The sequence below is a fragment of the Octopus bimaculoides genome, chromosome 23 (genome assembly GCF_001194135.2).
Source record: "Octopus bimaculoides isolate UCB-OBI-ISO-001 chromosome 23, ASM119413v2, whole genome shotgun sequence".
NCBI classification, from domain to species: domain Eukaryota; kingdom Metazoa; phylum Mollusca; class Cephalopoda; order Octopoda; family Octopodidae; genus Octopus; species Octopus bimaculoides.
In genome coordinates, this window is record NC_069003.1 from 13,354,311 (window position 1) to 13,370,395 (window position 16,085).

At 38.1% G+C, this 16,085-nt stretch overlaps 1 protein-coding gene across 1 annotated transcript in view; it reads left to right on the forward strand.

Annotated features, from left to right (window-relative positions):
• Positions 1 to 16,085, forward strand: part of LOC128250637 (calcium homeostasis endoplasmic reticulum protein-like) — a gene marked incomplete at its 3' end in the record, with an annotated part of 127,259 nt that overhangs the window by 15,109 nt on the left and 96,065 nt on the right. The window contains exon 2 of the mRNA XM_052976150.1: positions 3,118 to 3,288. Within this exon, the coding sequence (XP_052832110.1) occupies positions 3,118 to 3,288 (171 nt within the window). The remainder of the gene's footprint in view (positions 1 to 3,117; positions 3,289 to 16,085) is intronic.

Consider the following 16,085-nt stretch of genomic DNA (forward strand, 5'->3'; position numbering starts at 1 on the left):
GGTGGCAGCTGATGAAGGGGATGTTTCTATGCGGCCTGCTTGTTTGTTGCACCTTGTTTACCATTTTGTCCTTGTTCTTTTGCCACGTCATGTACCTATATGTACATGTAGATGAACGTATATACATACATGTACATATATATGCATATACTCATATATTGTTTTTTATATATATATATATATATATATATATATATAGTAAAGATTATTTGCCAACATAATATGGCAGTCCTGATTAGGACGGATGTTACTGTTATTTAGCCCCAGGAAACATTGTCTCCAACTGACTACCAACGCACTATCTGCATCCTTATATTTTCAAACAAGAGAGCTTAGTGTCCCCACTTAGCTCAAAGCAATATCTGTGTACCAATGGTTTCTGTGCAATGTAGCTAATTTCCAGGGAGAGAAGAATCAACCCTAATATAATAAATAGCATTATTTATTGAACATCCTCTCTTATTCTTATCTTGATATGCTCTAGCATCCTCATGCTGCCTTCTCTATCTTCTTATCAGCTTTTCCCACCCTTATATAATATGGAGTAGCAAAGTATCTTCTCTATAGTAAGATACCTTGCTTGTCCCTCTATCATACTTTAGCTTCTTGACACCTGGCATAAAACATTTAATATCCATCTTCCATGCTGGCATGGGCCGGATGATTTGACAGGAATCAGTGGACCCAAAGAAGGTGTACATTGTGCTCCAGTGTCAGTTTGGGAATGATTTCTATGGCTGAATATCCTTCCTAACACCAAACCGTTTTACAGTATGTGCTGGGTGCTTTTTTTGTACTACAGGTACTAGTGGGGTCGCCATGTGGCTCACAAGACTGAAAACACTGAGCAGGCTTTAAAAAAAGAAAATGTACTCGGGTAATTTATCAAAGAGTTTGGTTGAACAACTTGCTCCAGTACTTATCTTGTTTTTTAAAGCCTGGTACTTTTTCTGTTGAACTCTTTTGCCAAATTGTTAAGTTACAAGGATGCAAAAAGACCAACACTGGTTGTCAATCAGTGGACACCATTACACACACGATGGGCTTCTTTCAGTTTCTGTCTATCAAATTCATTGACATGGCTTTTGTCAGCATGAGGCTGTAATAGAAGAGACTTACCCAAGTTGCCATGCAGTGGGACTGAACCCAGAACCATGTTGTAGGGAAGCAAACTTTTTATTACACAGCCACACTCGCACCTATGCTTTCTTTTAGTTGCAAATAATCTAACAATTTAGAGGGTATTTAGTGGAAAAAAGGCCCCAACTAACTTTTCCATTATTCAGCTGGTGAGCAGTCATGTTGCTCCTCTATAGCAAGAAACCCATTCTCCTCCAGCCCTTTCTCTCATACTTTACCCCTCTCTACTCTTTATTCTCAAAACATGAAGTTTCCCCCTCCTCACTCAGAGTTTGCAGTCTTGTGAGTCACATGGTGACCTCACTGGTGCTTGTAGCGCAAAAAAAGTACCCGGCAGTTGGTGTTAGGAAGAGCATCTAGCCATAGAAACCATGTCGAAACTGATATTGGAGTATGATGCACTCCTTGGGACCCATTGAATCCTGTCAAGCTATCCAACCCATGCTAGCATGGAACATGGACATCAAATGATGATATTATTGTTGATGATGATGATGATATATGGATGTGGAACAAAATAAAATTTCTCCTATATAATTAAATTATAATTGGATGGTTTTTCTTTAAATACAATTATCTCAAATTGGGCGTAATTTTGTGTCATAAAACAGAAAGTGGTTTCAAGCAAGATCTTATCAAAAAAGTGTTTTAACCTTACTGTCATCAACTTATTTGAAACCACACCTGGTTATACAATACAAACATCTGATTTTAAAGTGATCTGAATTTAAACATTCTATCAAAATTCCATATTAATTTTTACGGGGTGGTATCAAAAGGTCCTTGGACTAGTTATGTTTGATAAAAAATAACCTATTTACTTAAGTTTTAACATCATCTCTTTCAAAATAGTCACCTTGTGCAGCAATACACCCGCCCCAGTGTTCCTGCCATCTTTGGAATCTGGCCTGAAAGTCATTTTCCATAAGTGAGTCGAGGACTTTCTGCAGTTTGTTCTGGATCTTGGCAACAGTGTTAAAACAGTGACCTTTGAGCTGCCTTTTCATCTTGGGGAAGAGATGGAAGTCTGCAGGGGCTAAATATGGCGAATAGGGTGGATGCAGAAATGATATCATGTTGTTTTTGGTGAGAAACTCACAAGGGAGGAGAGCTCAGTGAAGAATCTAATTGTTCATGCTCCACAGGTCAGGTTGCTTTTGCCAAATGTCCTCCCTCAAACACTTCAAAACATCACAGTAGAACCCTCGATTGACAGTCTGGCTCTGGGGGATGAATTCTCAATGCACAATATCATGTTTCTGGGGGTGATGCTTGTGGTAGGTCTTCCAAATCACTCATCATCTTCCAGGGATGTTCTGCTTTTGAAGTGCCCGTGCCACTCGAAACATTGCGTACAATCCTTTGCCTTGTCACCATAAGCTGGCTGAAGCATGCTCAATGTCTCTCTAGCAGACTTCCTAAGTTTAATGCAAAACTTCACGTTGGCTCTTTGTTCCAACTTCCTGTCCATGGTAAAATTGCAGACTACAGCATACATGTGACCAGAAAAACACAAATCTCACAACTTGCAAAGTAAACACAGTGAACATCTAAGTTATGGAGACATCAACACATGAACACCGGTCTTCATGTAGTGGTGGGGGACAAACATTGATACAAAGACACACACACACACACACACACACACACACACACACACACACACACATATATATATATGACAGGCTTCTTTCAGTTTCCACCTACTAAATCCACTCACAAGGCTTTGATCCAGTTAAGGCTACAGTAGAAGACACTTGCCCAAGGCGCAAGCTTCTTAGCACAATTCTTTGTTATTTTCCAAATTAATTCAAAGATAGTGTATTTGAACTGAGAAATGGTTACAAAAGAGTTAATTAGTAGCAATCACTCTACTCACTTAGTCATCCGTAAACTGCTAATTATAACTAACTCGTGAATCTTTGTAATTAACGAATCTTTTTCCTCTGTTTTATTTTATTTTTTTTTAATGTTTAGATCTTGAACAGAAGAATATCATCGACAAACTGGCCAATTTTGTGGCTCGAAATGGCCCAGAATTTGAGCAGATGACCAAACAGAAGCAGAAAGACAATGCAAAGTTCAGTTTTCTCTTCGGCGGAGAATATTACCAATATTATCAGTTCAAAGTCAACGCAGAGCAATCAGGTGAGTGTTTTGCTTCTATTTCTTTGTCTCTTTTCTCTTTCTCTCCTTCTCTGTGGCTTGTGTGTCACACTCAATGTGCATGTGTTTGTGCGTGTGTGTGTGTGTGTGTGTGTTTGTGTTTGTATGTGTGTGTATCTGCTGGTTTGAGTGTGGAGTAGAGGTGGAGAGAAGATAACGAGAGTAAATATTGTTTAGTTTCGAGCAGTCAGGTGAGTGGCCACCTCTTATTATCTTTCTTTAGTCCCTCTTACATATTGTGTGTGTGTATGGGGCGATGTGAGAATAATTATCTCACACCTCGTTATCAATTGGTTTATCTTGGAGATTATTATTTTTATTATTTTTGGAAAAACCAAGTGGGCTATGTGTGGTGCTGTTGCTGGAAAATTATATGCAGTGCTCATGATTTCTCTCTTTTTTTTCTCACCTGTCTCTTCTTTATCTCTCTCTCTTTCTTATAAGTAGTAGCTTTGGATGTGGTGACGATGATGATGATAATGATGTTGTTGTCGTTTTTGTTGTTTCCACACTTCACACTTTTATCTTGTGTTATTTTTGTTGAAGTTAGAAATAGGTGAAGACAATGTTTTAACATTGAACAAGTCAGTTATCTCTGTCACTCAAATCTCTCTCTTGCTCTCTCTCTCTCTCTCTCTCTCTCTCTCTCTCTCTCTCTCTCTCTCTTTCTGTTACTCTTTCACTCTCTCAGTATCTTTTTCTCTTCCTCTTTCTCTGTCTGTCTCTGTCACTCTGTCTGTCTCTGTCACTCTGTCTGTCTCTGTCACTCTGTCTGTCTCTGTCACTCTGTCTGTCTCTCCCTGTCACATGCACACATCACACAAACACTGATGTATTTCTAGTGTGTTATTGATGATGATCGGAATAAGTGTTTATCATTGAGGTGATGATGATGATGATTGATTTCTGATCTCTTGGTTTATCTTTCTTGTCTTCGACGGGTGTTTGTTGTTGTGGATTTTCTTTTAAAACAAGCATACATATATACATGGAAGACAGATTTTAAATGATGATGGTGATGATGATGATGATATACATGCATACATACTAACTAACTAATCAACAGAACAGCCTGCTCATGAAATTAACATGCAAGTGGCTGAGCACTCCACAGACGCATGCCCTTAATGTAGTTGGAGTCAATCTCACTGCATTTCCATGACAAACAAACTCCCCGACCAAAATGGAATTGTGTGGAGAGAAATCTTTAAACACTGTGTGTGTGTGTGTGTGTGTGTGTGCATGTATGTGTGCAGGCATGGCTGTGTGATGTGAAGTTTGTTTCCCAGCCACATGGTCCTGGGTTCAGTCCCACTGTGTGGCACCTTGGGCAAGTGTCTTCTGCTGTAGCCTTGGGTCGACCAAAGCCTTGTGAGTGGATTTGGTAGACGGAAACTGGAAGAAGCCAATCAGGGAATTCAGCCATAGAAACCATGCCAAACAGACAGCAAGGATTGGTGCAGTCTTCTGACTTGTTGGTTCCTGTGGAACTGTCCACACAATGTCGGCATGGAAAACAGACATGAAATGATGATCATATGTGTGTGTGCATGTGTGTTTTACTTGTCTCCATGAGATCACATGATAGTTGTTAATGTCACTGTCATGCAAGTGCTGTCTTTCATTTCCGATCATCTGTGAAAGCATGTCTGATCATGGGGAAAAGACTAACTTGGAAACAGTTGACAGTTGGCAATGAGGAAGGCATCCAGCCATAGAAAAATCCACTTCAACAAATACCATCCAACAATCCAGACATGGAAAAGTGGACATAAAAATGATGATGGTAGCATAAATATGGTGAACTCTCCTGTTGTAGACAACAAGCGATGGTTTCACATCTTACTTTGATTTTGAATCGAGCTTTGATTAATATATAAGAGACACTCTGTGGTGTTGACTGGCAATCTTGAGTAGGCTTAGTCTTTCTTCTGTGGGAAGCAAGCCCTGATTGGTGCATGCTACATATCCACAATCACCCCAAACAAAATCGTTTGAAGTAGGTTCTTGTTGGTGCTTCTACTAAAGACTCACACACAGTTCTTCACAATGTTTCTCCTCCTTTTAACCCTTTCATTATCATATTTCTGTTGGAATATACCAACTTTGTTTCAAATAGTTTGAAAAATAATGTAAAATTTACTCAAATAACTGTCACTATTAAACTGGTGTTTGGAACATAAATTAACCTGAAATTTTGGTTGAAAATTTTAACCTAGATTACTTTAAAACCAGAAATTTGTATCTTAGAACCAAGGACGGCTTCAGGTGGGTTGGTAAGAAAAGGGCTAAACTATTTTAAAATAGTAAAACATGTTGTTCTCCTTTCATTTCATTTTTCAATAAGGTCTTCTCAAGAATCATGATTGATATTACAAGTAATCCATAGGCTTATGTTTGTAACATAAGAAGGGACAAACTACAGGGTGTTTGCTGTTCCAAAGCTGACTGTAGAAGGGCTGTTTGAGAGCCTATGTGTGTGTGTGTGTGTCATTGTAATTATTTATGTATGTATTTGTGTGTGTGTGTGTCTGTAGTTAACCCTTACCAGTATGGAACATGGACATTAAATAATGATGATACACACACACACACAGATGTGTGTGTATATATGTATGTATGTATGTGTGTGTGTGTGCATATGTCCAAATAATTGAAGAAGGAAAAATATTTTTCAAGCATATTGAAATCTGTTTGATCACCAGTTTATCACAAATTGATTGGTTACCATTACTACATATTTATCTGTCCATTACCAAAAGTGGAGAATCAGAATGTATACCACAAAGTTTTCTACCCAAACACCTTGGGCAAGATTTTTTTGCTAGAAAGATTGAGAGTTGCCCTTGCATGAAAGTCTTCCCTTCCACAACACTGATGTTTATCTCAAAGGAAGGTTGTTGGTTGGGTTAATCCAAGCTTTGCACAAGTGTCATTGCAAGTGTTACTGTCAGACTGAATGCAAAAAGCCGGATTAGATAACCACAAGGCATCTCGCTTGACCCTCTTGCAATTCCAATTTACTACCCTGGATTTATAATTTAGTTAACATGCAGTTTAACCCTGCTGGTACCAACCTGTCTGAAACTATTTCTGCATCTTTGATACAAACTCACCATTTCAAAGTCATCTTCATTAAAATCTTTCAAAGTTTCCTGCTAATTTTTATTTCAAATGCTAGCTAAATAATAGCAAAGATATTTTGATAAATTCTGTATTATTTTCAAAATTAATTGAAACAAATGCAGTGTATTTCAATAGAAATATGGTAACAAACAGGTTAAGAGTTTAAAAAGAAACATGAAAATTAACTGACTTAGATTGGAGCCTGGTGTTGCCATCCGGTTTCACCAGTCCTCAGTCAAATCGTCCAACCCATGCTAGCATGGAAAGCGGACGTTAAACGATGATGATGATGATGAAGTGATAATAGTGATATAACATTATTCCATAAAGAGAATTTAAAAGAGAACTAATGAAATCCCCCCTAATTTTATTAACAGAACTTCCTTGTTATACCATATCCACAGGCACCTAATTGCAGGTACCTCCTAGTGACATTTTAATTATTTCCAAAATAGCAGCTGAGGTACATTGTTCCATGAGTAAAGACCCCCTTCGGTCACAAATGACCATGGGATTGCATCTTGAAAGCTCCCCTCTGAGGCACAGGTCCGGGCAAGGTTGTTTGTGGAAGACCAGCATGCCAGTCTCCCCCTTCATGCCACTGATGTTATCCAAGGGAAAGCAAAGGCTGAAATAGCTTGACACCAGGGATGTTGCAACTCATTTCTATAGCTAAATGAACTGGAGCAATGTGAAATAAAGTGTCTTGCTCAAGAACACATCACACAGTCTGGTCCAGGAATCAAACTCACACCCTCATGATTGTAAGTCCGATGCTCTAACCACTGAGCCATGTGCCTCCACATACTATACCTGATATAAAATGTGATTATTTTTATGTTATGTAAAATATAGTTGTGGCTGTGTGGTAAAAAGTTTTCTTCCCAACCATATACTTCCAAGTTCAATCCCACTTTGTGACACATTGTACAAGTGTCTTCAACTATAGCCCCAGGCAAACCAAAACCTTGCAAGTGGATTTGGTAGACAGAAACTGAAAGAAGCCCATCGTATACATGTGCGTGTGTTACTGACTTCTTGCCTTGATATCACATGGTAGTTATAAGCAAGCGTCACTACTGTCCTGCAAATGGGGTCCTTCATTTCCAGTCTTCTGCAAAAATCATGTCTGGTCATGTGGGAAACATTACGCTGCTTGGAAACAACAAGTGAGGGTAGGCAACAGGAAGGGCACCCAACCATAAGAAAATCCACCTTAACAAATTTCGCCTGACTCATGCAAGCACAAAAATTGGATGTTAAAACAATACTATATCAGGTATAATATGTGAAGGTGCATGGCTCAGTGGTCAGAGTGTCAGACTTACAATTGTGAGGATGTGAGTTCAAAGATGATGATGATGATGAGATAGAGGATAGTTTTGAATTGTTATGTAGCTGATTATAATTGTTTATACTAATAGTAGTGATGGTTGTAGTAATGGTGGTGAAGGTGGTGGTGGTGGTGGTAGTTGTGGTTGTTGTTGTAGTGGTTGACTAAGTGTTGCAGTTAAGTTGTTTATCCTGCCAAGGAGAGCTGTCAAAATTAAGACAGTTTAACTGACTCTACTGTCTGCTCCATTCCACTCTATATCACATGCAAAACCACTACTTTCACTTCTCTGCACCACCACTACCACGATCATCATCAACAACAACACTGTTAGAGCAGTGGTAACAGTGAGAACATGTATGTGTATGTGTGTGTAAGAAACTTTGAATAACTTCTTAGATCAAGAGCTTCTTGTATCTGTCATTATTTCCCCCTCCTCCTGACTCCCACCTCTCTGCTCCCCCCCCCACTCCCATTTCTATAATTGTATAATGGTGGAAAGGTTGAGTTGACAACAACCCCTTCCGTGCTCCACTCTTCTGCCCCCCCCCCACCATCAGACTTGTGTTTATCTTACACTTGTACTGATATCTCATTACTAGTTGAAGTTTTTTTTTTTTGCTTACATTATGTAATAATAATTAATAAATATCGTAAGTGTTGGTAACATCCCCTCCTCTCACTTTGCAATGTCTTCTTTTAATTATAGCATTCACCCTTTAACTGCAAAATTTAATTTCATGGCTATTCCATTAATGATAGTAAATATCTATCAAAAATAAAATAAAGTTACCTCAATAAACTTGACATATATTAACAAAAAATAGTTGATTAATCCTTCAGCATTTAATCTGACCATATCCAGCCCAAATATTCTACATGTTTTATGTTAAAACTGACCAGATCCAACCTCTCACACCTACCCTACAATGTCATTCTAAAAATATACAGTCACATTATCGAAATCTCAAAGCCACAAGATAATGTGTGATTAGTTAAAAATAATTTGAATGAATAAGCATTGCATTTGACAAAGAAATCTGAATGATAAAGGGTTAAATTGACTCTAGTACTTGACCCTTGAGAGTTGATAGGCAATGTTGACCTCAGCAGGATTTGAACTTAGGTAAGCTGGAACAAATACTGCAAGGCATTTTGTTCCAATTCTCTAATGACTGCCAGTTCAGGCGTAAAGGTGGGAGATTTGGGCTGAGTGGAATTGTTTTTATTTATTTATTTATTTTTTACAGTAGGGAGAGGCTTGTTTCTGTTGTTTATTTGTTTGTGGCTTAATGGTTAGGGTGTTTGGCTTACAATTGTAAGGTTGTGAGTTTGATTCTGGGTAGTGTATTGTCTCCTTGAACAAGACACTTTATTTCACCTTGCTCCAGTCTACTCAGCTAGCAAAAATGAGTTGCACCAGTATTTCAAAGGGCCAGCCTTATCACACTCTGTGTCATGCTGAATCTCCCTGAGAACTACATTAAGGGTATATGTGTCTGTGGAGTGCTCAGCCACTTACATGTTAATTTCACAAGCAGGCTGTTCCATTGATCAGATCAACTGCAACCCTCATTGCTGTAACCGGTGGAGTACCAGTTATCTATCAACCATTTGCCTGTCATGTGATGCACAGGTAATATTTCCCTGGCACCATACATCACATATGATGTATATAATAATATATAATCCATTTTTTTTTCAACCACCAGAGTAACTTAGAACTTAAAAAAGGAAAAGCTTTATATTATTCAGAACAAATGAAACAAAGGCTAAGAAAATGCCTGAAAAGAAGCAAGGGCATTTAAGGTAGCATTAAGAAAACGCTTTGGTAAGACAGAGCATTAATGCAGGTGTTTTTAGATGTACGTCTGGACAACAGATTTATCCTTTATCTTTCATTTCCGTCAGTCATTAGACTATGGCCATGCTGGGGCACCACCTTGAAGAATTTTTATTTTAGTCGAATGGATCAACACCTGTACTTATTTTATTTTTCTCAAGCCTGGTACTTATTTGACTGTTCTCTTTTGTTGAACCACTACGTTATGGGGATGTAAACACACAAACACTGGTTGTCAAGCGGTGGTGAAGGACAAACACAGACACAAAAACATACACATGCATGCGTGTGCGTGACAGTCTTCTTTCAGTTTCTTTCTTCCAAATCCACAACACAAGGCTTTGGTCAGCTCAAGGCTATAGTATGAGACACTTACCTAAGGTGCCACCAAGTGGAATTGAACCCAGAACCATGTGATTGGGAAGCAAGTATCTTACCACACAATTATGTCTGGTGGATTTGGGGTTTCTTGAGTTAGCGGTGTTTTTCATTTTGTTTAGTATTATTCTAAGAATGGTAATTTGGCTATTTAAAGGGGTGGCAATAAGGAAAAAATAATCTTAAGGAAGATGTAATTTAACCTGCAGCTGAAAAGAAAGTGCTTTCTGGTTTAAGTAGCTTTTGCTTGGGGAGTCAGCAGAGCTGTCTTAGCAGCATCAGAGGTCCCTGGGAAAATCAATGTACTGGGTCCTACAGTATTTATTTATTGACATATGATGCATTGCTGTACTTGAGAAGACCTGCCCACCACAACAGAACTGAGATCCTAAAACTTGTAAAAAGCACTTGTGCTGGTACCATGTAAAAAAAAAAACTGGTGCTGGTGCCACATAAAAAGCACTCAGTACACTCTGTAAAGGGTTGGTGTCAGGAAGTGTGTCCAGCTGTAAAAATCAGGCTAAAACAGACTATGGAACTTGGTGTGGCCCCTGGCCTTGTCAGTTCCTATCAAGCCATCCAACCCATGCCAGCATGGAAAACAGATGTTAGATGTTGATGATGATGAAGCCGTAGCATATATGAATCAGAATTGGGCCCTAGACCAGGAGGGCCCCCAAGCAACTGTCTGGTGTACCCATGTGTAAAGATGTTACTGGAGTTAAGGGTTTTGGGTAATGCATAAGTGAGGGGGTAGATTGGTTAGTAAAGTAGCATTTTTCTTTTTATTGAGGTTGGGTGTGATGTAGTCGTTGGCATGGCGTTAGGTTGGAACACTGAAATTTGTGTGTGTGTAGGGGTTGTGGCAGTTTATAATGGATGAACTGCACAACCAAAATCTATGCATACACATAGAGGGATAGACATGTGTGCACACTCACACACATAGTGTGCATGAGCATGCATGACTGCATGACATACAGTCTGCATGCACGCTTGCAGATTGTATGTAACTGTATATATACATATACAAGCATGCATAAAGACATATATATATATATATATATATTGTTTTTTTTTGTATTTGACTTTGCTATATATATACATAGATATATTGTATGCCTACATGTGCATACATACATACATACTTTGCAAGCATACAGAAATGCATACTTATAAACACACGCATATATACTTAGACACACACACACACACACACACACACACACACACACACACTCAATCTTCCCAGGTTGGGAGGTCATGCAAAGGTCAAGGGCACTGTCCTGTCTCTCCTGATTAGTTTAAACAAAAAAAATATCTAAATAATGGATCTTATCTATCATTTACCTTTGCGCTTTTATTTTTATTTTCTTATTAACTTTTATCTTTGCTTATCTTCAGTAAATAAGCACACACAGTAATAGCATATCTTATGGTACTTGTGACACCATATCTTGTTCCATGAAGTACACTTCCAGTTGTTTTAGCCCTTGGCTACTTAATTTATCCTGTTTTTTCCCTAAGTACTGTGCATCTAAGATTACATCATCCAATGTGCCTTTCTATTTCTGCATTAAGAGGATAGGCTATGATTCATAACAGAGTTTTGGGTACTATTTCTAACAGTGTCAAGCACTCACCTAGACTACATGTTTTCAAGCAATGTGCTGTATGTGGTCCACACATGTGCCATGGAATCTTGATGAAAGTCAGAAAATGATGCCAGGATATTTAATGATCTTGTGTGTTTTTAATACATTGCATAGGACGACCTCAAGACACTGAACCTTACAGAGGAGATGACAAAGGACCAAGATATCTGGTGCCTTGTTGTACTCAAGAAAACCCGTCCTTCACAGCAGAAGTGTTAAGGCTTCTCCTGCTGATGAAGATTGGCCTGCAAAAGCCCTGTGCTGGGGCCACATGAAAAGCACCAATGCCGGTGCTATGCAAAAGTGCCACATTTGAAGCACCCAACATGCACTGTAAAGTGGTTGGCATTTGGAACAGCATCCAGCCATAGAAACCAGGCCAATAAGACTGGAACCTGGTTCAATTCTCCTGCTTGCCAGCACTGGTTAAACTGTTCAGCCCATGCCAACATGGAAAACAGATTTTAAATGACGATGATGATGATGCATAGCACATATATGACTGTTCACCATGTGGTTTTGAGTTCAGTCCCATTATGTGGCACTATAATCCTCAGGCCGACCAAAGCCTTGTGAGTGGATTTGGTAGACGGAATCTGAAAGAAGCCTGTCGATGTGTGTGTGTGTGTTTGTGTGTCTGTGTTTGTTCTCCCACCATTGCTTGACAACCAATATTGGTGTGTTTATATCCCCATAACTTAGCGGTTCGGTAAAACAGACTGATAGAATAAGTACTAGGCTTACAAAAAATAAGTCCTGAGATCAAATTGTTCAACTAGAAGGCAGTGCTACAGCATGGCCACAGTCAAAATGACTGAAACAAGTAAATGAACATATATATATATATATATGATAGATATATAGATATATATATTAATATTTGTTTTTATGTTCCGCTGTGGTTGACTTTGCCTTTCATCCTTTTGGCATTGGGTCGATAAATTAAGTACCAGTTGCGTACTGGGTCGATGTAATCGGCTGGGCCCCTCCTCCAAAATTTCAGGCCTTGTGCCTAGAGTAGAAAAGAATATTTGTTTTTATGTTCCATTATAATAAAAACAATGTTACATTAATCTGATGGGTTACTCTATTTTTTCGTAGAGAACAAATTTATTATTCTTGCACAAGAATATTGTTAACAGTGACTTTGAAGTTTCAGCCAGCTAAGCCATTGTTGGACTGCAGTGCATTAGAATTTACCTTGCCTTTATATAGTCTCAATGAAATTTATGTGTATATTAGTTACTGGTAATTTAACATTATAACTTGTAGTCGTGATATATTAAGGAGTATGTAGCATTTTATTATTAACTTTTGAATGAGGAAATAATGTATTTCACTCATAAAAATATAAAATTAATTTCAATCATGTTTTGTTTTCGGAAAAATTTTATAAGGCTCGAACTTTCATTATAGTAGTATCTATGGAAGACTGGGAAGATTATTATTTATATGGACTTAAAGATTGATCACAGTTTAGCATATAATTTAGTTTTTGCCGTTTACTATTAATACTGATACAATGTACATAGGTTTATATGTCTGTTGTAGTTTTATTCAAGTTAGTGTTTAATCCTGCCTATGTATTGATTGATTGTAATAATGTAGTTACTAAGCATTTTCTTTTATATTACACTATGGAAGACGGTAAGGATTATAATTTTGTTTGATTTAATAGAGTTGTCGCTGTTTAGTTACGTATTTAGGAGTGCTTGTAATTTACTTATGGAATTTATTTATTGATACGGTTGTACATTGGGTAAATGTGTTTGAAAGTTGTAGTTTCGTTGGTTTGTTTGTTCCCAAACAACACTTATAGTAGTGCTGTTGACACCACTGGATTGAATGGTACTGCTCAGGTGTCAAAACCATAATATATCCATGGGGCAGCTGATGATGGAGACATGTTGGATTGTTGGTATGGCTGTTTTTGTACATGTGGAATAGTATTATTGGATTGTTGGTATGGCTGTTTTTGTACATGTGGAATAGTATTATTGGATTGTTGGTATGGCTGTGGAATAGTATTATAATGCATCCTTTTGATATATATATAAAAGAGATGATTGGAAAAACAATGGTTTTGTTATGAACTTCAATAGCTTACAGCTGTTTCTGCTATAAGATGCTGTGAACTTGTAGTTGAGTGCTTGAATAACATCCTATAGCTTCATCTATAGCTTCATCGTATGTTGGTGACACTTGCTTACAGCTAGCACATAATGTTATTGCAAGGAGACAGTAATACTCTCTCTCTCTCACACACACACACACACACACACACACTCTGTCTGTCTGTCTGTCTGTCTTGTCTCATGACAGGTTTCTTCTGTCTACTAAATCTTCTCGCAAGGCTTTGGTCAGCCTGGGGCTATAGTAGAAGGTGCCAAGGTGATTTATGTATGTAAATGTATTTGCATACATGCAAGTATTGCATGCATGCATAGTATGTATCCATGAGTGTATGCATGTACCTATGTATGTGTGTGTGTGTGTGTGCATGTGAGCTTGCGCTGGTGTGTATGTTGGCTACAAATTGAGAAAGCACTTATGCGGGTGTTGGTAGGACACCTGTGCTAGACAGGCCTAACAATTAACTGAAGGTTATCTGTCAACTTTGACACCCAAAACATTCCATTTAGTTGCTATACATATATATGTATATATATATTTATACATACACACACACACACATATATACATACATACATATACACATACACTTTGGACATTTTTAGCTGCTATCTACTAAAGATAGAACAAGCTGCTGCTCTCTTTTTTTCCCCCTAGTTTTTCTGCAACCCCCAATCACCCAACTCTTTTGTGTGTGTGTGTGTGTGTGTGAGGTGGTAGTATTAGGGTTAACTAATTGATGGTGCAGCTCCCCCATTTTTTTTTAGCTTGAGATGATGGGTGGGGGACCTTCAGAACGAGAGGGGAGAAAGTGTTATTTTGGAAAGTATTCACTGACTTTCTTGGCATTCCTATCCTTCCTCCCCCACAGCCAAAGTAAGGTAGATAGGGACTGTGTGAGAATGTGTGCATCTGTATAGTATGTGTGTGCGTTTGTGTGGTATAGAGTGTGTGTAGGTATGTATGGTGTTTAGTGAGTGTGTGTGTATGTATGTAGAATGTTGAGTGTGTGTATAATGTATTTATGCTTGTAAGTATAGTATGTAACTAATGGATTACATAGATACAGCATGGCCAAATGGTTAAGATGTTTGCTTCTCAGTCATTTGATTGCAAGTCCAATCCCACTGTGATGTCAGTCACATATGTCTCTTTACTACAGCCAGGAATTGACCTGAGTTTTGTTGGTGATATTGGCAGACAGAAACTGTGCTGAAGCCTGTTTGGATGTTTGTATGCAATAATTCAAATCCCTAGCCTTATTGTGCCACGCAATGTCACACTGATTTTGTTTAAGAGACACACTAAGAGTACGTGCCTCTGTGGAGTAGTCAGCCATAAGTAAGAGAAGGGCATCTGGCTGTAGAAGAAAATCCTTTCTCTGTAGATTCTATGCAAGCATGGAAAAGTAGATGTTAAATGATCATGATGATGAATAATGATATATATATACACTAGCTGACGTACCCGGTAATTCCTGGGAAAGTGGGGCTTATCCCTTGGTTTCAGTTCTCATAATTGTTTCGCTAATCCAATAACAACAATACAAAGCATGTAGCCCTTTAAAACGGTTTTTGTGCATTTACAGAGAATACCGAACTGTCTTACAGAGGATCTTGTTTTTAGGAATTCCCAATAAGTTATGAATGCCCAAATTGTAAAGTCACTTATGTAATAACATGAAATTAGTTATCCGATAGTAAGAATTCAAATAAAGTAGCCCCGAAAAGGGCTTTAATGCGTTCCCAGAGTATATAGAACATAGAAGGAAATACTAATAAGGTATGTATACTAAAATCGTGAAGCATGTTACGTAATAACAGGCTAATCAGATATGAGGCAATAACAATTCAAAGTAAATAACACTGAAAAGGGCTTTTGTGCATTCCCAAACAATATTACCATCAGGGGCGCTAGTGTTGTTGTATTCAGGAATAAGTCACTAACAAAATAAGTGGATCTATTGTTTAGGAAAATACTATTTACTTGTTTAAGGGTTGTACTGGGTAAATTGTGAAAATAACTCTAACAATTCAAATACTAAGAAATAAGCATACTCAGTTTCATTTTTACCAAATAGTTTACGAAAATGAATGGGTTCTTTCCCTTGGCTATATATAAGGATCCCTTCCAGGGGCCCTATTATCGATTTTTTTTCAACAATTTGCGTATGCCATGAGGTTTCCAGACATGAGTTCTACTCATGTGTCAAGTTTCATCAAAATCGCTAAAACAATGTAGGAGGAATTAGTTAACAACTTCCCAAACACTCCCACAGACAGAATTTCCCACATATGTAGTATATATATAT